At 71.1% G+C, this 22561-nt stretch overlaps 1 protein-coding gene across 1 annotated transcript; it reads left to right on the plus strand.

Moving 5' to 3' along the window:
• Positions 1-646: 646 nt before the first annotated feature.
• LOC121818465 (fibroin heavy chain-like) lies at positions 647-12880 on the plus strand (the record flags this gene model as incomplete). Its single annotated transcript, XM_042242599.1, has 2 exons — positions 647-10699; positions 10800-12880. Coding segments are annotated over 2 exons (12134 nt in total), but the record flags the coding sequence as incomplete, so codon positions are not given.
• Positions 12881-22561: the final 9681 nt, after the last annotated feature.

Here is a 22561-nt window from a genome sequence, read left to right on the forward strand (position 1 = left end):
TTAGCCTCGAGAAGCCTCAGCGGAAATGGGCCTCATCTCGCCTGGAGGGCAAAACCTCCTGGATTTTCTCGAGTTGCGGCAGGTGCTCTCGACTTACGACGGGGCCCTCAGGGACCCGCTCTGGTGGCCTCAGGAAAGGCCAGTCCCCATGCGAGTTCCTCGGGGGCCTTTCGGAATTCCTCTCCCGCTGATGCCGGGGCCTAAGACCTTGGGTGAACTCAGGGCCGGAACCTGAGGATTCCTCTCCAGTGCTGACATGGATCTTGGGGTACTTCTGGAGTCTCCCCAGGGGAGTCAGTCCTCGTCTCGAATGCGGGCATGCACTTGCGCTTTCCTCCAGAGCGGAGCAGCAGGGTCACGCAGGCCGCCCCGGGATCAAAGCATCTAGGGTTTCCCTCGGGCTTTCCCACGAGGCTTTCCCACGAGGCTTTCCCACAGGGCGGTCCCACGTGCACACGGGGTGGGAGTCGATCCTCGGCTTGAACGGCAAGGCAGTGCAGGGAAAACAGGTTCCTCTGGAATGGACTGACACATCGGGGGACTCGGGAATGGGGGCACGACCCGGAGTTCCTCTCGCCTTTCCGGGGGAGAGCGCCTCCTCGGGAGATGCGACGGGAACGCCGGGAATTCTTTCCCGACGAAACAGGGAAAGGAGCCCTCATCTCGAGCGCGGAGGCGGAAACGGGGCCCCTGGAGGGGGGCGGGACCCGCGGGCGGCCTCGCGAGGGGAGACGGGGGGGCGGGAACGGGGAGGGGCAGAAGGGGGGGAAGGACCCGGGGGAAGTTCCAGGGGAGAGGGAGGAGCCGCGAGAAGCCGCAGCGGAAAGGGGCCGCAGCGCGCCGGGAGGGCAAAACCGCCGGGAGGGGCGCGAGGGGCGGCAGGGGCGCGCGACGGACGACGGGGCCCGCAGGGACCCGCGCGGGGGGCCGCAGGAAAGGCCAGGCCCCAGGCGAGGGCCGCGGGGGCCGGGCGGAAGGCCGCGCCCGCGGAGGCCGGGGCCGAAGACCGGGGGGAACGCAGGGCCGGAACCGGAGGAGGCCGCGCCAGGGCGGACAGGGAGCGGGGGGACGGCGGGAGGCGCCCCAGGGGAGGCAGGCCGCGGCGCGAAGGCGGGCAGGCACGGGCGCGGGCCGCCAGAGCGGGAGCAGCAGGGGCACGCAGGCCGCCCCGGGGAGCAAAGCAGCGAGGGGGGCCCGCGGGCGGGCCCACGAGGCGGGCCCACGAGGCGGGCCCACAGGGCGGGCCCACGGGCACACGGGGGGGAGGCGAGCCGCGGCGGGAACGGCAAGGCAGGGCAGGGAAAACAGGGGCCGCGGGAAGGGACGGACACAGCGGGGGGACGCGGGGAAGGGGGGCACGACCCGGGAGGGCCGCGCGCCGGGGGGGAGAGCGCCGCCGCGGGAGAGGCGACGGGAACGCCGGGAAGGCGGGCCCGACGAAACAGGGAAAGGAGCCCGCAGCGCGAGCGCGGAGGCGGAAACGGGCGCCCCGGGAGGGGGCGGGACCCGCGGGCGGCCGCGCGAGGGGAGACGGGGGGGCGGGAACGGCGGGAGGGGCAGAAAGGGGGGAAGGACCCGGGGGAAGGGCCAGGGGGAGAGGGGAGGAGCCGCGAGAAGCCGCAGCGGAAAGGGGCCGCAGCGCGCCGGGAGGGCAAAACCGCCGGGAGGGGCGCGAGGGGCGGCAGGGGCGCGCGACGGACGACGGGGCCCGCAGGGACCCGCGCGGGGGCCGCAGGAAAGGCCAGGCCCCAGGCGAGGGCCGCGGGGGCCGGGCGGAAGGCCGCGCCCGCGGAGGCCGGGGCCGAAGACCGGGGGGAACGCAGGGCCGGAACCGGAGGAGGCCGCGCCAGGGCGGACAGGGAGCGGGGGGGACGGCGGGAGGCGCCCCAGGGGAGGCAGGCCGCGGCGCGAAGGCGGGCAGGCACGGGCGCGGGCCGCCAGAGCGGGAGCAGCAGGGGCACGCAGGCCGCCCCGGGGAGCAAAGCAGCGAGGGGGGCCCGCGGGGCGGGCCCACGAGGCGGGCCCACGAGGCGGGCCCACAGGGCGGGCCCACGGGCACACGGGGGGGAGGCGAGCCGCGGCGGGAACGGCAAGGCAGGGCAGGGAAAACAGGGGCCGCGGGAAGGGACGGACACAGCGGGGGGACGCGGGGAAGGGGGCACGACCCGGGAGGGCCGCGCGCCGGGCCGGGGAGAGCGCCGCCGCGGGAGAGGCGACGGGAACGCCGGGAAGGCGGGCCCGACGAAACAGGGAAAGGAGCCCGCAGCGCGAGCGCGGAGGCGGAAACGGGGCGCCCCGGGAGGGGGGCGGGACCCGCGGGCGGCCGCGCGAGGGGAGACGGGGGGGCGGGAACGGCGGGAGGGGCAGAAAGGGGGGAAGGACCCGGGGGAAGGGCCAGGGGGGAGAGGGGAGGAGCCGCGAGAAGCCGCAGCGGAAAGGGGCCGCAGCGCGCCGGGAGGGCAAAACCGCCGGGAGGGGCGCGAGGGGCGGCAGGGGCGCGCGACGGACGACGGGGCCCGCAGGGACCGCGCGGGGGGCCGCAGGAAAGGCCAGGCCCCAGGCGAGGGCCGCGGGGGCCGGGCGGAAGGCCGCGCCCGCGGAGGCCGGGGCCGAAGACCGGGGGGAACGCAGGGCCGGAACCGGAGGAGGCCGCGCCAGGGCGGACAGGGAGCGGGGGGGACGGCGGGAGGCGCCCCAGGGGAGGCAGGCCGCGGCGCGAAGGCGGGCAGGCACGGGCGCGGGCCGCCAGAGCGGGAGCAGCAGGGGCACGCAGGCCGCCCCGGGGAGCAAAGCAGCGAGGGGGGCCCGCGGGGCGGGCCCACGAGGCGGGCCCACGAGGCGGGCCCACAGGGCGGGCCCACGGGCACACGGGGGGGAGGCGAGCCGCGGCGGGAACGGCAAGGCAGGGCAGGGAAAACAGGGGCCGCGGGAAGGGACGGACACAGCGGGGGACGCGGGGAAGGGGGGCACGACCCGGGAGGGCCGCGCGCCGGGCCGGGGGAGAGCGCCGCCGCGGGAGAGGCGACGGGAACGCCGGGAAGGCGGGCCCGACGAAACAGGGAAAGGAGCCCGCAGCGCGAGCGCGGAGGCGGAAACGGGGCGCCCCGGGAGGGGGCGGGACCCGCGGGCGGCCGCGCGAGGGGAGACGGGGGGGCGGGAACGGCGGGAGGGGCAGAAGGGGGGGAAGGACCCGGGGAAGGGCCAGGGGGGAGAGGGGAGGAGCCGCGAGAAGCCGCAGCGGAAAGGGGCCGCAGCGCGCCGGGAGGGCAAAACCGCCGGGAGGGGCGCGAGGGGCGGCAGGGGCGCGCGACGGACGACGGGGCCCGCAGGGACCCGCGCGGGGGGCCGCAGGAAAGGCCAGGCCCCAGGCGAGGGCCGCGGGGGCCGGGCGGAAGGCCGCGCCCGCGGAGGCCGGGGCCGAAGACCGGGGGGAACGCAGGGCCGGAACCGGAGGAGGCCGCGCCAGGGCGGACAGGGAGCGGGGGGACGGCGGGAGGCGCCCCAGGGGAGGCAGGCCGCGGCGCGAAGGCGGGCAGGCACGGGCGCGGGCCGCCAGAGCGGGAGCAGCAGGGGCACGCAGGCCGCCCCGGGGAGCAAAGCAGCGAGGGGGGCCCGCGGGGCGGGCCCACGAGGCGGGCCCACGAGGCGGGCCCACAGGGCGGGCCCACGGGCACACGGGGGGGAGGCGAGCCGCGGCGGGAACGGCAAGGCAGGGCAGGGAAAACAGGGGCCGCGGGAAGGGACGGACACAGCGGGGGGACGCGGGGAAGGGGGGCACGACCCGGGAGGGCCGCGCGCCGGGCCGGGGGAGAGCGCCGCCGCGGGAGAGGCGACGGGAACGCCGGGAAGGCGGGCCCGACGAAACAGGGAAAGGAGCCCGCAGCGCGAGCGCGGAGGCGGAAACGGGGCGCCCGGGGGGGCGGGACCCGCGGGCGGCCGCGCGAGGGGAGACGGGGGGGCGGGAACGGCGGGAGGGGCAGAAAGGGGGGGAAGGACCCGGGGGAAGGGCCAGGGGGGAGAGGGGAGGAGCCGCGAGAAGCCGCAGCGGAAAGGGGCCGCAGCGCGCCGGGAGGGCAAAACCGCCGGGAGGGGCGCGAGGGGCGGCAGGGGCGCGCGACGGACGACGGGGCCCGCAGGGACCCGCGCGGGGGCCGCAGGAAAGGCCAGGCCCCAGGCGAGGGCCGCGGGGGCCGGGCGGAAGGCCGCGCCCGCGGAGGCCGGGGCCGAAGACCGGGGGGAACGCAGGGCCGGAACCGGAGGAGGCCGCGCCAGGGCGGACAGGGAGCGGGGGGACGGCGGGAGGCGCCCCAGGGGAGGCAGGCCGCGGCGCGAAGGCGGGCAGGCACGGGCGCGGGCCGCCAGAGCGGGAGCAGCAGGGGCACGCAGGCCGCCCCGGGGAGCAAAGCAGCGAGGGGGGCCCGCGGGGCGGGCCCACGAGGCGGGCCCACGAGGCGGGCCCACAGGGCGGGCCCACGGGCACACGGGGGGGAGGCGAGCCGCGGCGGGAACGGCAAGGCAGGGCAGGGAAAACAGGGGCCGCGGGAAGGGACGGACACAGCGGGGGACGCGGGGAAGGGGGGCACGACCCGGGAGGGCCGCGCGCCGGGCCGGGGGAGAGCGCCGCCGCGGGAGAGGCGACGGGAACGCCGGGAAGGCGGGCCCGACGAAACAGGGAAAGGAGCCCGCAGCGCGAGCGCGGAGGCGGAAACGGGGCGCCCCGGGAGGGGGGCGGGACCCGCGGGCGGCCGCGCGAGGGGAGACGGGGGGGCGGGAACGGCGGGAGGGGCAGAAAGGGGGGAAGGACCCGGGGAAGGGCCAGGGGGAGAGGGGAGGAGCCGCGAGAAGCCGCAGCGGAAAGGGGCCGCAGCGCGCCGGGAGGGCAAAACCGCCGGGAGGGGCGCGAGGGGCGGCAGGGGCGCGCGACGGACGACGGGGCCCGCAGGGACCCGCGCGGGGGGCCGCAGGAAAGGCCAGGCCCCAGGCGAGGGCCGCGGGGGCCGGGCGGAAGGCCGCGCCCGCGGAGGCCGGGGCCGAAGACCGGGGGGAACGCAGGGCCGGAACCGGAGGAGGCCGCGCCAGGGCGGACAGGGAGCGGGGGGACGGCGGGAGGCGCCCCAGGGGAGGCAGGCCGCGGCGCGAAGGCGGGCAGGCACGGGCGCGGGCCGCCAGAGCGGGAGCAGCAGGGGCACGCAGGCCGCCCCGGGGAGCAAAGCAGCGAGGGGGGCCCGCGGGGCGGGCCCACGAGGCGGGCCCACGAGGCGGGCCCACAGGGCGGGCCCACGGGCACACGGGGGGGAGGCGAGCCGCGGCGGGAACGGCAAGGCAGGGCAGGGAAAACAGGGGCCGCGGGAAGGGACGGACACAGCGGGGGACGCGGGGAAGGGGGGCACGACCCGGGAGGGCCGCGCGCCGGGCCGGGGGAGAGCGCCGCCGCGGGAGAGGCGACGGGAACGCCGGGAAGGCGGGCCCGACGAAACAGGGAAAGGAGCCCGCAGCGCGAGCGCGGAGGCGGAAACGGGGCGCCCGGGAGGGGGGCGGGACCCGCGGGCGGCCGCGCGAGGGGAGACGGGGGGGCGGGAACGGCGGGAGGGGCAGAAAGGGGGGAAGGACCCGGGGAAGGGCCAGGGGGGAGAGGGAGGAGCCGCGAGAAGCCGCAGCGGAAAGGGGCCGCAGCGCGCCGGGAGGGCAAAACCGCCGGGAGGGGCGCGAGGGGCGGCAGGGGCGCGCGACGGACGACGGGGCCCGCAGGGACCCGCGCGGGGGCCGCAGGAAAGGCCAGGCCCCAGGCGAGGGCCGCGGGGGCCGGGCGGAAGGCCGCGCCCGCGGAGGCCGGGGCCGAAGACCGGGGGGAACGCAGGGCCGGAACCGGAGGAGGCCGCGCCAGGGCGGACAGGGAGCGGGGGGGACGGCGGGAGGCGCCCCAGGGGAGGCAGGCCGCGGCGCGAAGGCGGGCAGGCACGGGCGCGGGCCGCCAGAGCGGGAGCAGCAGGGGCACGCAGGCCGCCCCGGGGAGCAAAGCAGCGAGGGGGGCCCGCGGGGCGGGCCCACGAGGCGGGCCCACGAGGCGGGCCCACAGGGCGGGCCCACGGGCACACGGGGGGGGAGGCGAGCCGCGGCGGGAACGGCAAGGCAGGGCAGGGAAAACAGGGGCCGCGGGAAGGGACGGACACAGCGGGGGACGCGGGGAAGGGGGGCACGACCCGGGAGGGCCGCGCGCCGGGCCGGGGGAGAGCGCCGCCGCGGGAGAGGCGACGGGAACGCCGGGAAGGCGGGCCCGACGAAACAGGGAAAGGAGCCCGCAGCGCGAGCGCGGAGGCGGAAACGGGGCGCCCCGGGAGGGGGCGGGACCCGCGGGCGGCCGCGCGAGGGGAGACGGGGGGGCGGGAACGGCGGGAGGGGCAGAAAGGGGGGAAGGACCCGGGGAAGGGCCAGGGGGGAGAGGGGAGGAGCCGCGAGAAGCCGCAGCGGAAAGGGGCCGCAGCGCGCCGGGAGGGCAAAACCGCCGGGAGGGGCGCGAGGGGCGGCAGGGGCGCGCGACGGACGACGGGGCCCGCAGGGACCCGCGCGGGGGGCCGCAGGAAAGGCCAGGCCCCAGGCGAGGGCCGCGGGGGCCGGGCGGAAGGCCGCGCCCGCGGAGGCCGGGGCCGAAGACCGGGGGGAACGCAGGGCCGGAACCGGAGGAGGCCGCGCCAGGGCGGACAGGGAGCGGGGGGACGGCGGGAGGCGCCCCAGGGGAGGCAGGCCGCGGCGCGAAGGCGGGCAGGCACGGGCGCGGGCCGCCAGAGCGGGAGCAGCAGGGGCACGCAGGCCGCCCCGGGGAGCAAAGCAGCGAGGGGGCCCGCGGGGCGGGCCCACGAGGCGGGCCCACGAGGCGGGCCCACAGGGCGGGCCCACGGGCACACGGGGGGGAGGCGAGCCGCGGCGGGAACGGCAAGGCAGGGCAGGGAAAACAGGGGCCGCGGGAAGGGACGGACACAGCGGGGGGACGCGGGGAAGGGGGGCACGACCCGGGAGGGCCGCGCGCCGGGCCGGGGGAGAGCGCCGCCGCGGGAGAGGCGACGGGAACGCCGGGAAGGCGGGCCCGACGAAACAGGGAAAGGAGCCCGCAGCGCGAGCGCGGAGGCGGAAACGGGGCGCCCCGGGAGGGGGGGGACCCGCGGGCGGCCGCGCGAGGGGAGACGGGGGGGGCGGGAACGGCGGGAGGGGCAGAAAGGGGGGAAGGACCCGGGGAAGGGCCAGGGGGAGAGGGGAGGAGCCGCGAGAAGCCGCAGCGGAAAGGGGCCGCAGCGCGCCGGGAGGGCAAAACCGCCGGGAGGGGCGCGAGGGGCGGCAGGGGCGCGCGACGGACGACGGGGCCCGCAGGGACCCGCGCGGGGGGCCGCAGGAAAGGCCAGGCCCCAGGCGAGGGCCGCGGGGGCCGGGCGGAAGGCCGCGCCCGCGGAGGCCGGGGCCGAAGACCGGGGGGAACGCAGGGCCGGAACCGGAGGAGGCCGCGCCAGGGCGGACAGGGAGCGGGGGACGGCGGGAGGCGCCCCAGGGGAGGCAGGCCGCGGCGCGAAGGCGGGCAGGCACGGGCGCGGGCCGCCAGAGCGGGAGCAGCAGGGGCACGCAGGCCGCCGCGGGGAGCAAAGCAGCGAGGGGGGCCCGCGGGGCGGGCCCACGAGGCGGGCCCACGAGGCGGGCCCACAGGGCGGGCCCACGGGCACACGGGGGGGAGGCGAGCCGCGGCGGGAACGGCAAGGCAGGGCAGGGAAAACAGGGGCCGCGGGAAGGGACGGACACAGCGGGGGACGCGGGGAAGGGGGGCACGACCCGGGAGGGCCGCGCGCCGGGCCGGGGGAGAGCGCCGCCGCGGGAGAGGCGACGGGAACGCCGGGAAGGCGGGCCCGACGAAACAGGGAAAGGAGCCCGCAGCGCGAGCGCGGAGGCGGAAACGGGGCGCCCCGGGGGGCGGGACCCGCGGGCGGCCGCGCGAGGGGAGACGGGGGGGCGGGAACGGCGGGAGGGGCAGAAGGGGGGAAGGACCCGGGGGAAGGGCCAGGGGGGAGAGGGAGGAGCCGCGAGAAGCCGCAGCGGAAAGGGGCCGCAGCGCGCCGGGAGGGCAAAACCGCCGGGAGGGGCGCGAGGGGCGGCAGGGGCGCGCGACGGACGACGGGGCCCGCAGGGAGCCGGGGGGGCCGCAGGAAAGGCCAGGCCCCAGGCGAGGGCCGCGGGGCGCGCGGGAGAGGCGCGCCCGGCGAGGCCGGGGCCGAAGACCGGGGGGGCAGGGCCGGAACCGGAGGAGGCCGCGCCAGGGCGGACAGGGAGGGGGACGGCGGGAGGCGCCCCAGGGGAGGCAGGCCGCGGCGCGAAGGCGGGCAGGCACGGGCGCGGGCCGCCAGAGCGGGAGCAGCAGGGGCACGCAGGCCGCCGCGGGGAGCAAAGGAGCGAGGGGGGCCCGCGAGGCGGGCCCACGAGGCGGGCCACGAGGCGGGCGCACAGGGCGGGCCCACGGGCACACCGGGGGGAGGCGAGCCGCGGCGGGAACGGCAAGGCAGGGCAAGGAAAACAGGGCCGCGGGAAGGGACGGACACAGCGGCGGGACGCGGGGAAGGGGGCACGACCCGGGAGGGCCGCGCCGGGCCGGGGGAGAGCGCCGCCGCGGGAGAGGCGACGGGAACGCCGGGAGGCGGGGCCGACGAAACAGGGAAAGGAGCCCGCAGCGCGAGCGAGGAGGCGGAAACGGGGCGCCCCGGAGGGGGCGGGACCCGGGCGGCCGCGCGAGGGGAGACGGGGAAGGCGGAACGGCGGAGGGGCAGCAAGGGGGGAAGGACCGGGGGAAGGGCCAGGGGGGAGGGGAGGAGCCGCGAGAAGCCGCAGCGGAAAGGGCCGCAGCGCGCCGGGAGGGCAAAACCGCCGGGAGGGCGCGAGGGGCGGCAGGGGCGCGCGACGGACGACGGGGACCGCAGGGACCCGCGCGGCGGCCGCAGGAAAGGCCAGCCCCAGGCGAGGGCGCGGGGGCCGCGCGGGAGGCCGCGCCCGGAGCGAGGCGGGCGAAGACCGGGGGGAGGGGGGCCGAACCGGAGAGGCCGCGCCAGGGCGAGACAGGAAGGGGGGACGGCGGGAGGCGCCCCAGGGGAGGCAGGCCGCGGCGCGAAGGCGGGCGGCACGGGCGCCGGGCCGCAGAGCGGGAAGCAGCGGGGCACGCAGGCCAGCCGGGGGAGCAAGAAGCGAGGGGGGCCGCGAGGCGGGCCCAGGAGGCGGGCCACGAGGCGGGCGACACAGGGCGGGCCCACGGGCACACCGGGGGAGGCGAGCGCGGGGGCCGCAAGGCAGGGCAAGGAAAACAGAGGGCCGCGGGAGGGACGGAAACAGCGGCGGCGCGGGGAGGGGACAGAGCGCGCGCGGGGCAGCCGCCGCCGGGGGTGGGGGGGAGAAGAGAGGGCCACCAGGCCAAGAGGCCCGCAGAGGGGCAGGCCAGGCCAGAGGAACGGGGGCCGGGCACGGCGGAGGGGCAAGCCGAGGAGCGACGCCCACCAGGGGGCACGGGGGACAGCCCGGGGGAAAGCCGCGGGGGAAAGCCGCAGGGGAAAGACGGAGGGGAAAACCAGAGAGCCGGAGCCACGCGGCGGACGGCGGACACGGGGCGACCGCGCGGGAGGAAAGCGCAAGGCAGGCCCGCAGGCGAGACGAGGACGGACGCCCGGGGGAGACGCCAGAAGACCCCAAGAGCCAGGGCAGCACGGAGAGAGGAGCCGCAGGGGCCGGCCAAGCACACAAGGGCGGAGGCCCCGGCAGCGACGGGAGGGCAGCCGAGAGGCCCCCGAGGAACGCGCGGGGGACGGCCGGGCCGGAGGCAGCCAGAGCGGGGCCCGGAGGGCCCGGCGGAAGGCGAGAGCACCGGCCGCAACGCGAGAAAAGCCAGGAGGGGTGCCCGCCAGGCGAGGGAGGGGGGGCCAGGGCGTGAGCGGCGCGAGGGCGAGCAGCGAACCACGGGAACGGCCAAAGGGGCCGGCACCCGGGCGGCAACGCAAGAAGGGCCCCACGGACCCGGCGCCACGCGAGAGGAAGCACCAGGGGCCCGCACACAGCCAGGGAGCCCGGGGGCGCCGCCGAGCGCGAGAGGAGGAGCGGGCCCGGGGGAGGGAAAGAAGCCGGCGGCCCGGCGCAGCGCAAGAGGAGGCGCGCGCACAGGAAAGGCGAGAGGAAGCCAGGGGCGGGCACCAGGCCAAGAGGCCCGCAGAGAGGGGCAGGCCAGTCCAGAGGAACCGTGGGCCGGCACGGCCGGACGGGCAAGCCGAGGAGCGACGCCCACCAGGGGGCACGGGGACAGCCCGGGGAAAGCCGCGGGGGAAGCCGCGGGGAAAGACGCGAGGGAAAACCAGAGAGCCGGGGAGCCACGCGGCGGACGGCGGGACACGGCGGCGACCGCGCGGGAGAAAGCGCAAGGGCAGGCCCGCAGGCGAGACGAGGACGGACGCCCCGGGGAGACGCCAGAAGGACCCCAAGAGCCAGGGCAGCACGGGAGAGGAAGCCGCAGGGGCCGGCCCCGAGCCACACAAGGGCGGAGGCCCGGCAGCGACGGGAGAGCAAGCCCGAGAGGCCCCCGAGGAACGCGCGGGGACGGCCGGGCCGGAGGCCACCAGAGCGGGGCCCGGAGGCCCGGGCGAAGGCGAGAGCACCGGCCGCAACGCGAGAAAAGCCAGGAGGGGGCCGCCAGGCGAGAGGAGGCCCAGGGCCGCGGAGGCGGCGCAGGCGAAGCACAGCGAACCACGGGAACGGCCAAAGGGGCCGGCACACCCGGGCGGCAACGCAAGAAGGCCCCGCCGGACCCGGCGCACGCGAGAGGAAGCACCAGGGGCCGCACACAGCCAGGGGAGCCCCGGGCCGCCGCCGAGCGCGAGAGGGGGAGCCGGGCCGGGGCGGAGGGAAAGAGGCCCGGGGCCCGGCGCAGCGCAAGAGGAGGCGCGCGCCACAGGAAAGGCGAGAGAACGCCAGGGGGGGCCACCAGGCCAAGAGGCCCGCAGAGGGGCAGGCCAGGCCAGAGGAACCGGGGGCCGTGCACGCCGGGACGGGCAAGCCGAGGATCGACGCCACCAGGGGCACGGGGGACAGCCCGGGGCAAAGCCGCGGGGAAAGCCGCAGGGAAAGACTCGAGGAAAACCAGAGAGCCGGGGCGCCACGCGGGCGGACGGCGGGACACGGCGGCGACCGCGCGGGAGGAAAGCGCAAGGCAGGCCCGCAGGCGAGACGAGGACGGACGCCCCGGGAGACGCCAGAAGGACCCCAAGAGCCAGGGCAGCACGGGAGAGGAAGCCGCAGGGGCCGGCCCCGACGCCACACAAGGGCGGAGGCCCCGCAGCGACGGGAGAGCAAGCCGAGAGGCCCCGAGGAACGCGCGGGGACGGCCGGGCCGGAGGCCAGAGAGCGGCCCGGAGGCCCCGTCGGGAAGGCGAGAGCACCGGCCGCAACGCGAGAAGCCAGGAGGGGGGCCCGCCAGGCGAGAGGAGGCCCAGGGCCGCGGAGGCGGCGCGAGGCGAAGCACAGCGAACACGGGAACGGCCAAAGGGCCGCACACCGGGCGGCAAGCAAGAAGGGCCCCGCCGACCCGGCGCCACTCGAGAGGAAGCACCAGGGGCCCGCACACAGCCAGGGAGCCCCGGTGCCGCCGCCGAGCGCGAGAGGAGGAGCGGGCCGGGGCGGAGGCAAGAAGGCCCGGCGGGCCCGGCGCGGCAAGAGGAGGCGCTGCCACAGGAAGGCGAGAGGAACGCAGGGCGGCCACCAGGCCAAGAGGCCCCAGAGGGGCAGGCCAGGCCAGAGGAACGGGGGCCGGGCACGGCCGGACGGGCAAGCCGAGGGCGACGCCCACAGGGGGCACGGGGGACAGCCCGGGGCGAAAGCCGCGGGGGAAAGCCTCAGGGGAAAGACGCGAGGGAAAACAGAGAGGCCGGGGAGCCACGCGGCGGACGGCGGGACACGGCGGCGACCGCGCGGAGGAAAGCGCAAGGGCAGGCCCGCAGGCGAGACGAGGACGGACGCCCCGGGGGAGACGCCAGAAGACCCCAAGAGCCAGGGCAGCACGGGAGAGGAGCCGCAGGGGCCGGCCCCGACGCCCAACAAGGGCGGAGGCCCCGGGCAGGCGGGAGAGCAAGCCCGAGGCCCCGAGGAACGCGCCGGGGGAGGCCTGGCCGGAGGCCAGCAGAGCGGGCCCGGAGGGCCCCGGCGGAAGGCGAGAGCACCGGCCGCAACGCGAGAAAAGCCAGGAGGGGGGGCCCGCCAGGCGAGAGGAGGCCCAGCCGCGGGGCGGCGCGAGGCGAAGCACAGCGAACCACGGAACGGCCAAAGGGCCGCACACCCTGGCGGCAACGCAAGAAGGGCCCCGCCGACCCGGCGCCACGCGAGAGGAAGCACCAGGGGCCCGCACACAGCCAGGGGAGCCCCGGGGCCGCCGCGAGCGCGAGAGGAGGGAGCCGCCCGGGGCGGAGGAAAGAAGGCCCGGCGGGCCCGGCGCAGCGCAAGAGGAGGCGCGCGCCACAGGAAAGGCGAGAGGAACGCCAGGGGGGGCACCAGGCCAAGAGGCCCCAGAGGGCAGGCCAGGCCAGAGGAACCGGGGGCCGGCACTGCCGGGACGGGCAAGCCGAGGAGCGACGCCACCAGGGGGCACGGGGACAGCCCGGGGGGAAAGCCGCGGGGGAAAGCCGCAGGGAAAGACGAGGGAAACCAGAGAGCGGGGCGCACCGGCGGACGGCGGGACACGGCGGCGACCGCGCGGGAGGAAAGCGCAAGGCAGGCCCGCAGGCGAGACGAGGACGGACTCCCCGGGGAGACGCCAGAAGGACCCCAAGAGCAGGGCAGCACGGAGAGGAAGCCGCAGGTCCGGCCCGACGCCACACAGGGCTGAGGCCCGGCAGGACGGGAGAGGCAAGCCCGAGAGGCCCGAGGAACGCGCGGGGGACGGGCGGGCCGGAGGCCACCAGAGCGGGCCCGAGGGCCCCGGCGGAAGGCGAGAGCACCTGCCGCAACTCGAGAAAGCCAGGAGGGTGGCCGCCAGGCGAGAGAGGCCCAGGCCGCGGAGGCGGCGCGAGGGAATCACATCGAACGGAACTTCCAAAGGGGCCTTCACACCGGGCTGCAACTCAAGAAGGGCCCCGCCACCCGGCTCCACTCGAGAGGAAGCACCAGGGCCCGCACACAGCCGGGAGCCCCGGGGCCGCCTCCGAGCGCGAGGGAGGGCTTTCCCGGGGGCGGAGGAAAGAATTCCCGGCGGGCCCGTCGCATCTCAAGAGGAGGCGCGCGCCACAGGAAAGGCGAGAGGAACCCAGGGCGGCCACCATTCCAAGAGGCCCGCAGAGGGGCAGTCCATTCCAGGAACCGGGTGGCCCTGCACGCCCGGCGGTTCAAGCCGAGGATCGACGCCACCAGGGGGGCACGGGGACAGCCGGGGCGAAAGCCGCGGGGAAAGCGCAGGGGAAAGACGCGAGGGAAACAGAGAGCCGGGGCGCCACGCGGCGGAGGCGGGACACGGCGGCCCGCGGGAGGAAAGCGCAAGTGCAGCCCGCATTCGAGACGAGGAGGGACGCCCGGGGGAGACTCCAGGTACCCCAAGATCCAGGTCAGCACGGAGAGGAATCCTCAGGGCCGGCCGAGCCACACAAGGGCTTAGGCCCGCATCGACGGGAGAGAAGCCCGAGAGGCCCCGAGGAACTCGCCGGGGACGGGCGGGCCGGAGGCCACCAGAGCGGGGCCGGAGGGCCGGTCGGAGGCGAGAGCACCTGCCGCAACGCGAGAAAGCAGGAGGGGGGCCCTCCAGGCGAGAGGAGGCCCGGGCCGCTGAGGCTTCTCGAGGCGAAGCACAGCTAACCACTGGGAACTTCCAAAGGGGCCTTCACACCCGGGCTGCAACTCAAGAAGGGTCCCCGCCACACCCGGTCGCCACTCGAGGGAAGCACCAGGGCCCCGCACACATCCAGGGGAGCCCCGGGGCCGCCGCTAGCGCGAGAGGAGGGAGCTCCCCGGAAGCAGATGTTTTTGGTGTTTCGTAGGGAAAGAATAATTCCGGCGTTCCCGTCGCATCTCAAGAGGAGGCGCTCTCCACAGGAAAGGCGAGAGGAACTCCAGGGTCGTGCCACCATTCCAAGAGTCCCCAGATGTGTCAGTCCATTCCAGAGGAACCTGTTTTCCCTGCACTGCCTTGACGTTCAAGCCGAGGATCGACTCCCACGTGTGCACGTGGGACAGCCCTGTGGGAAAGCCTCGTGGGAAAGCCTCGTGGGAAAGACACGAGGGAAAACCATAGATGCTTTGATCCACGCGGCGGACTGCGTGACACTGCTGCTACCGCTCTGGAGGAAAGCGCAAGTGCATGCCCGCATTCGAGACGAGGACTGACTCCCCTGGGGAGACTCCAGAAGTACCCCAAGATCCATGTCAGCACTGGAGAGGAATCCTCAGGTTCCGGCCCCGAGTCCACACAAGGTCTTAGGCCCCGGCATCGACGGGAGAGCAATCCCGAGAGGCCCCCGAACTCGCATGGGACTGGCCTTTCCTGAGGCCACCAGAGCGGGTCCCTGAGGCCCCGTCGTAAGTCGAGAGCACCTGCCGCAACTCGAGAAAATCCAGGAGGTTTTGCCCTCCAGGCGAGATGAGGCCCATTTCCGCTGAGGCTTCTCGAGGCTAATCACATCTAACCACTGGAACTTCCAAAGGGTCCTTCACACCCTTGCTGAAACTCAAGAAGTTCCCCGACATACCCGTCTCCACTCGAGAGGAAGCACGAGGGTCCCGCACACATCCAGGGGAGCCCCGTTTCCGCCTCCTAGCTCGAGATGAGGGATCCTTCCCTGTTTCATAGGGAAAGAATTCCCGGCGTTCCCGTCGCATCTCAAGAGGAGGCGCTCTCCACAGGAAAGGCGAGAGGAATTCCAGGGTCGTGTCACCATTCCAAGAATCGCCCAGTTGTGTCAGTCCATTCCAGAGGAAACTGTTTTCCCTGCACTGCCTTGACGTTCAATCTAGGATCGACTCCCACCACGTGTGCACGTGGGACAGCCCTGTGGGAAAGCCTCGTGGGAAAGCCTCATGGGAAAGACACGAGGGAAAACCATAGATCCTTTGATCCACGCGGCGGACTGCATGACACTGCTGCTACCGCTCTGGAGGAAAGCGCAAGTGCATGCCCGCATTCGAGACGAGGACTGACTCCCCTGGGGAGACTCCAGAAGTACCCCAAGATCCATGTCAGCACTGGAGAGGAATCCTCAGGTTCCGCCCCGACTCCACACAAGGTCTTAGGCCCCGGCATCGACGGGGAGGAATCCGAGAGGCCCCGAGGAACTCGCATGGGGACTGGCCTTTCCTGAGGCCAGAGAGCGGGTCCCTGAGGGCCCCGTCGTAAGTCGAGAGCACCTGCCGCAACTCGAGAAAATCCAGGAGGTTTTGCCCTCCAGGCGAGATGAGGCCCATTTCCGCTGAGGCTTCTCGAGGCTAATCACATCTAACCACTGGAACTTCCAAAGGGTCCTTCACACCCTTTCTGCAACTCAAGAAGTTCCCGACACCCGTCTCCACTCGAGAGGAAGCACGAGGGTCCCGCACACATCCAGTTGAGCCCCGTTTCCGCCTCCGAGCTCGAGATGAGGGATCCTTTCCCTGTTTCGTAGGGAAAGAATTCCTGGCGTTCCCGTCGCATCTCAAGAGGAGGCGCTCTCCACAGGAAAGGCGAGAGGAACTCCAGGGTCGTGCCACCATTCCAAGAGTCCCCCAGATGTGTCAGTCCATTCCAGAGGAACCTGTTTTCCCTGCACTGCCTTGACGTTCAAGCCGAGGATCGACTCCCACCACGTGTGCACGTGGGACAGCCCTGTGGGAAAGCCTCGTGGGAAAGCCTCGTGGGAAAGACACAAGGGAAAACCATAGATGCTTTGATCCACTGGGCGGACTGCGTGACACTGCTGCTACCGCTCTGGAGGAAAGCGCAAGTGCATGCCCGCATTCGAGACGAGGACTGACTCCCCTGGGGAGACTCCAGAAGTACCCCAAGATCCATGTCAGCACTGGAGAGGAATCCTCAGGTTCCGGCCCTGAGTTCACACAAGGTCTTAGGCCCCGGCATCGGCGGGAGAGGAATTCCGAAAGGCCCCCGAGGAACTCGCATGGGGACTGGCCTTTCCTGAGGCCACCAGAGCGGGTCCCTGAGGGCCCGGTCGTGAGTCGAGAGCACCTGCCGCAACTCGAGAAAATCCAGGAGGTTTTGCCCTCCAGGCGAGATGAGGCCCATTTCCGCTGAGGCTTCTCGAGGCTAATCACATCTAAACCCTGGAACTTCCAAAGGGTCCTTCACACCCTTTCTGCAACTCAAGAAGTTCCCGACACACCCGTCTCCACTCGAGAGGAAGCACGAGGGTCCCGAACACATCCAGGGGAGCCCCGTTTCCGCCTCCGAGCTCGAGATGAGGGATCCTTTCCCTGTTTCGTAGGGAAAGAATTCCCGGCGTTCCCGTCGCATCTCAAGAGGAGGCGCTCTCCACAGGAAAGGCGAGAGGAACTCCAGGGTCGTGCCACCATTCCAAGAGTCCCCCAGATGTGTCAGTCCATTCCAGAGGAACCTGTTTTCCCTGCACTGCCTTGACGTTCAAGCCGAGGATCGACTCCCACCACGTGTGCACGTGGGACAGCCCTGTGGGAAAGCCTCGTGGGAAAGCCTCGTGGGAAAGACACGAGGGAAAACCATAGATGCTTTGATCCACGGGGCGGACTGCGTGACACTGCTGCTACCGCTCTGGAGGAAAGCGCAAGTGCATGCCCGCATTCGAGACGAGGACTGACTCCCCTGGGGAGACTCCAGAAGTACCCCAAGATCCATGTCAGCACTGGAGAGGAATCCTCAGGTTCCGGCCCTGAGTTCACACAAGGTCTTAGGCCCCGGCATCAGCGGGAGAGGAATTCCGAAAGGCCCCCGAGGAACTCGCATGGGGACTGGCCTTTCCTGAGGCCACCAGAGCGGGTCCCTGAGGGCCCCGTCGTAAGTCGAGAGCACCTGCCGCAACTCGAGAAAATCCAGGAGGTTTTGCCCTCCAGGCGAGATGAGGCCCATTTCCGCTGAGGCTTCTCGAGGCTAATCACATCTAACCCCTGGAACTTCCAAAGGGTCCTTCACACCCTTTCTGCAACTCAAGAAGTTCCCGACACACCCGTCTCCACTCGAGAGGAAGCACGAGGGTCCCAACACATCCAGGGGAGCCCCGTTTCCGCCTCCGAGCTCGAGATGAGGGATCCTTTCCCTGTTTCGTAGGGAAAGAATTCCCGGCGTTCCCGTCGCATCTCAAGAGGAGGCGCTCTCCACAGGAAAGGCGAGAGGAACTCCAGGGTCGTGCCACCATTCCAAGAGTCCCCCAGATGTGTCAGTCCATTCCAGAGGAACCTGTTTTCCCTGCACTGCCTTGACGTTCAAGCCGAGGATCGACTCCCACCACGTGTGCACGTGGGACAGCCCTGTGGGAAAGCCTCGTGGGAAAGCCTCGTGGGAAAGACACGAGGGAAAACCATAGATGCTTTGATCCACGGGGCGGACTGCGTGACACTGCTGCTACCGCTCTGGAGGAAAGCGCAAGTGCATGCCCGCATTCGAGACGAGGACTGACTCCCCTGGGGAGACTCCAGAAGTACCCCAAGATCCATGTCAGCACTGGAGAGGAATCCTCAGGTTCCGGCCCTGAGTTCACACAAGGTCTTAGGCCCCGGCATCAGCGGGAGAGGAATTCCGAAAGGCCCCGAGGAACTCGCATGGGGACTGGCCTTTCCTGAGGCCACCAGAGCGGGTCCCTGAGGGCCCCGTCGTAAGTCGAGAGCACCTGCCGCAACTCGAGAAAATCCAGGAGGTTTTGCCCTCCAGGCGAGATGAGGCCCATTTCCGCTGAGGCTTCTCGAGGCTAATCACATCTAACCCCTGGAACTTCCAAAGGGTCCTTCACACCCTTTCTGCAACTCAAGAAGTTCCCGACACACCCGTCTCCACTCGAGAGGAAGCACGAGGGTCCCGAACACATCCAGGGGAGCCCCGTTTCCGCCTCCGAGCTCGAGATGAGGGATCCTTTCCCTGTTTCGTAGGGAAAGAATTCCCGGCGTTCCCGTCGCATCTCAAGAGGAGGCGCTCTCCACAGGAAAGGCGAGAGGAACTCCAGGGTCGTGCCACCATTCCAAGAGTCCCCCAGATGTGTCAGTCCATTCCAGAGGAACCTGTTTTCCCTGCACTGCCTTGACGTTCAAGCCGAGGATCGACTCCCACCACGTGTGCACGTGGGACAGCCCTGTGGGAAAGCCTCGTGGGAAAGCCTCGTGGGAAAGACACGAGGGAAAACCATAGATGCTTTGATCCACGGGGCGGACTGCGTGACACTGCTGCTACCGCTCTGGAGGAAAGCGCAAGTGCATGCCCGCATTCGAGACGAGGACTGACTCCCCTGGGGAGACTCCAGAAGTCCCCCAAGATCCATGTCAGCACTGGAGAGGAATCCTCAGGTTCCGGCCCTGAGTTCACACAAGGTCTTAGGCCCCGGCATCAGCGGGAGAGGAATTCCGAAAGGCCCCGAGGAACTCGCATGGGGACTGGCCTTTCCTGAGGCCACCAGAGCGGGTCCCTGAGGGCCCCGTCGTAAGTCGAGAGCACCTGCCGCAACTCGAGAAAATCCAGGAGGTTTTGCCCTCCAGGCGAGATGAGGCCCATTTCCGCTGAGGCTTCTCGAGGCTAATCACATCTACCCCTGGAACTTCCAAAGGGTCCTTCACACCCTTTCTGCAACTCAAGAAGTTCCCGACACACCCGTCTCCACTCGAGAGGAAGCACGAGGGTCCCGAACACATCCAGGGGAGCCCCGTTTCCGCCTCCGAGCTCGAGATGAGGGATCCTTTCCCTGTTTCGTAGGGAAAGAATTCCCGGCGTTCCCGTCGCATCTCAAGAGGAGGCGCTCTCCACAGGAAAGGCGAGAGGAACTCCAGGGTCGTGCCACCATTCCAAGAGTCCCCAGATGTGTCAGTCCATTCCAGAGGAACCTGTTTTCCCTGCACTGCCTTGACGTTCAAGCCGAGGATCGACTCCCACCACGTGTGCACGTGGGACAGCCCTGTGGGAAAGCCTCGTGGGAAAGCCTCGTGGGAAAGACACGAGGGAAAACCATAGATGCTTTGATCCACGGGGCGGACTGCGTGACACTGCTGCTACCGCTCTGGAGGAAAGCGCAAGTGCATGCCCGCATTCGAGACGAGGACTGACTCCCTGGGGAGACTCCAGAAGTACCCCAAGATCCATGTCAGCACTGGAGAGGAATCCTCAGGTTCCGGCCCTGAGTTCACACAAGGTCTTAGGCCCCGGCATCAGCGGGAGAGGAATTCCGAAAGGCCCCGAGGAACTCACATGGGGACTGGCCTTTCCTGAGGCCACCAGAGCGGGTCACTGACCTCCCCGTCGTAAGTCGAGAGCACCTGCCGCAACTCGAGAAAATCCAGGAGGTTTTGCCCTTCAGGCGACATGAGGCCCATTTCCGCTGAGGTTTCTCGAGGCTAATCACATCTAACCCCTGGAACTTCCAAAGGGTCCTTCACACCCTTTCTGCAACTCAAGAAGTTCCCGACACACCCGTCTCCACTCGAGAGGAAGCACGAGGGTCCCGAACACATCCAGGGGAGCCCCGTTTCCGCCTCCGAGCTCGAGATGTGGGATCCTTTCCCTGTTTCGTAGGGAAAGAATTCCCGGCGTTCCCGTCGCATCTCAAGAGGAGGCGCTCTCCACAGGAAAGGCGAGAGGAACTCCAGGGTCGTGCCACCATTCCAAGAGTCCCCCAGATGTGTCAGTCCATTCCAGAGGAAACTGTTTTCCCTGCACTGCCTTGACGTTCAAGGCGAGGATCGACTCCCACCACGTGTGCACGTGGGACAGCCCTGTGGGAAAGCCTCGTGGGAAAGCCTCGTGGGAAAGACACGAGGGAAAACCATAGATGCTTTGATCCACGGGGCGGACTGCGTGACACTGCTGCTACCGCTCTGGAGGAAAGCGCAAGTGCATGCCCGCATTCGAGACGAGGACTGACTCCCCTGGGGAGACTCCAGAAGTACCCCAAGATCCATGTCAGCACTGGAGAGGAATCCTCAGGTTCCGGCCCTGAGTTCACACAAGGTCTTAGGCCCCGGCATCAGGGAGAGGAATTCCGAAAGGCCCCGAGGAACTCGCATGGGGACTGGCCTTTCCTGAGGCCACCAGAGCGGGTCCCTGAGGGCCCCGTCGTAAGTCGAGAGCACCTGCCGCAACTCGAGAAAATCCAGGAGGTTTTGCCCTCCAGGCGAGATGAGGCCCATTTCCGCTGAGGCTTCTCGAGGCTAATCACATCTAACCCCTGGAACTTCCAAAGGGTCCTTCACACCCTTTCTGCAACTCAAGAAGTTCCCGACACACCCGTCTCCACTCGAGAGGAAGCACGAGGGTCCCGAACACATCCAGGGGAGCCCCGTTTCCGCCTCCGAGCTCGAGATGAGGGATCCTTTCCCTGTTTCGTAGGGAAAGAATTCCCGGCGTTCCCGTCGCATCTCAAGAGGAGGCGCTCTCCACAGGAAAGGCGAGAGGAACTCCAGGGTCGTGCCACCATTCCAAGAGTCCCCAGATGTGTCAGTCCATTCCAGAGGAACCTGTTTTCCCTGCACTGCCTTGACGTTCAAGCCGAGGATCGACTCCCACCACGTGTGCACGTGGGACAGCCCTGTGGGAAAGCCTCGTGGGAAAGCCTCGTGGGAAAGACACGAGGGAAAACCATAGATGCTTTGATCCACGGGGCGGACTGCGTGACACTGCTGCTACCGCTCTGGAGGAAAGCGCAAGTGCATGCCCGCATTCGAGACGAGGACTGACTCCCCTGGGGAGACTCCAGAAGTACCCCAAGATCCATGTCAGCACTGGAGAGGAATCCTCAGGTTCCGGCCCTGAGTTCACACAAGGTCTTAGGCCCCGGCATCGTCGGGAGAGGAATCCGAAAGGCCCCGAGGAACTCGCATGGGGACTGGCCTTTCCTGAGGCCACCAGAGCGGGTCCCTGAGGGCCCCGTCGTAAGTCGAGAGCACCTGCCGCAACTCGAGAAAATCCAGGAGGTTTTGCCCTCCAGGCGAGATGAGGCCCATTTCCGCTGAGGCTTCTCGAGGCTAATCACATCTAAACCCTGGAACTTCCAAAGGGTCCTTCACACCCTTTCTGCAACTCAAGAAGTTCCCGACACACCCGTCTCCACTCGAGAGGAAGCACGAGGGTCCCGCACACATCCAGGGGAGCCCCGTTTCCGCCTCCGAGCTCGAGATGAGGGATCCTTTCCCTGTTTCGTAGGGAAAGAATTCCCGGCGTTCCCGTCGCATCTCAAGAGGAGGCGCTCTCCACAGGAAAGGCGAGAGGAACTCCAGGGTCGTGCCACCATTCCAAGAGTCCCCCAGATGTGTCAGTCCATTCCAGAGGAACCTGTTTTCCCTGCACTGCCTTGACGTTCAAGCCGAGGATCGACTCCCACCACGTGTGCACGTGGGACAGCCCTGTGGGAAAGCCTCGTGGGAAAGCCTCGTGGGAAGACACGAGGGAAAACCATAGATGCTTTGATCCACGGGGCGGACTGCGTGACACTGCTGCTACCGCTCTGGAGGAAAGCGCAAGTGCATGCCCGCATTCGAGACGAGGACTGACTCCCCTGGGGAGACTCCAGAAGTACCCAAGATCCATGTCAGCACTGGAGAGGAATCCTCAGGTTCCGGCCCTGAGTTCACACAAGGTCTTAGGCCCCGGCATCAGCGGGAGAGGAATTCCGAAAGGCACCCGAGGAACTCGCATGGGGACTGGCCTTTCCTGAGGCCACCAGAGCGGGTCCCTGAGGGCCCCGTCGTAAGTCGAGAGCACCTGCCGCAACTCGAGAAAATCCAGGAGGTTTTGCCCTCCAGGCGAGATGAGGCCCATTTCCGCTGAGGCTTCTCGAGGCTAATCACATCTAACCCCTGGAACTTCCAAAGGGTCCTTCACACCTTTCTGCAACTCAAGAAGTTCCCGACACACCCGTCTCCACTCGAGAGGAAGCACGAGGGTCCCGAACACATCCAGGGGAGCCCCGTTTCCGCCTCCGAGCTCGAGATGAGGGATCCTTTCCCTGTTTCGTAGGGAAAGAATTCCCGGCGTTCCGTCGCATCTCAAGAGGAGGCGCTCTCCACAGGAAAGGCGAGAGGAACTCCAGGGTCGTGCCACCATTCCAAGAGTCCCCCAGATGTGTCAGTCCATTCCAGAGGAACCTGTTTTCCCTGCACTGCCTTGACGTTCAAGCCGAGGATCGACTCCCACCACGTGTGCACGTGGGACAGCCCTGTGGGAAAGCCTCGTGGGAAAGCCTCGTGGGAAAGACACGAGGGAAAACCATAGATGCTTTGATCCACGGGGCGGACTGCGTGACACTGCTGCTACCGCTCTGGAGGAAAGCGCAAGTGCATGCCCGCATTCGAGACGAGGACTGACTCCCCTGGGGAGACTCCAGAAGTACCCCAAGATCCATGTCAGCACTGGAGAGGAATCCTCAGG

Source organism: Ovis aries, unplaced genomic scaffold, assembly GCF_016772045.2.
Source record: "Ovis aries strain OAR_USU_Benz2616 breed Rambouillet unplaced genomic scaffold, ARS-UI_Ramb_v3.0 scaffold_1167, whole genome shotgun sequence".
Lineage (NCBI taxonomy): Eukaryota > Metazoa > Chordata > Mammalia > Artiodactyla > Bovidae > Ovis > Ovis aries.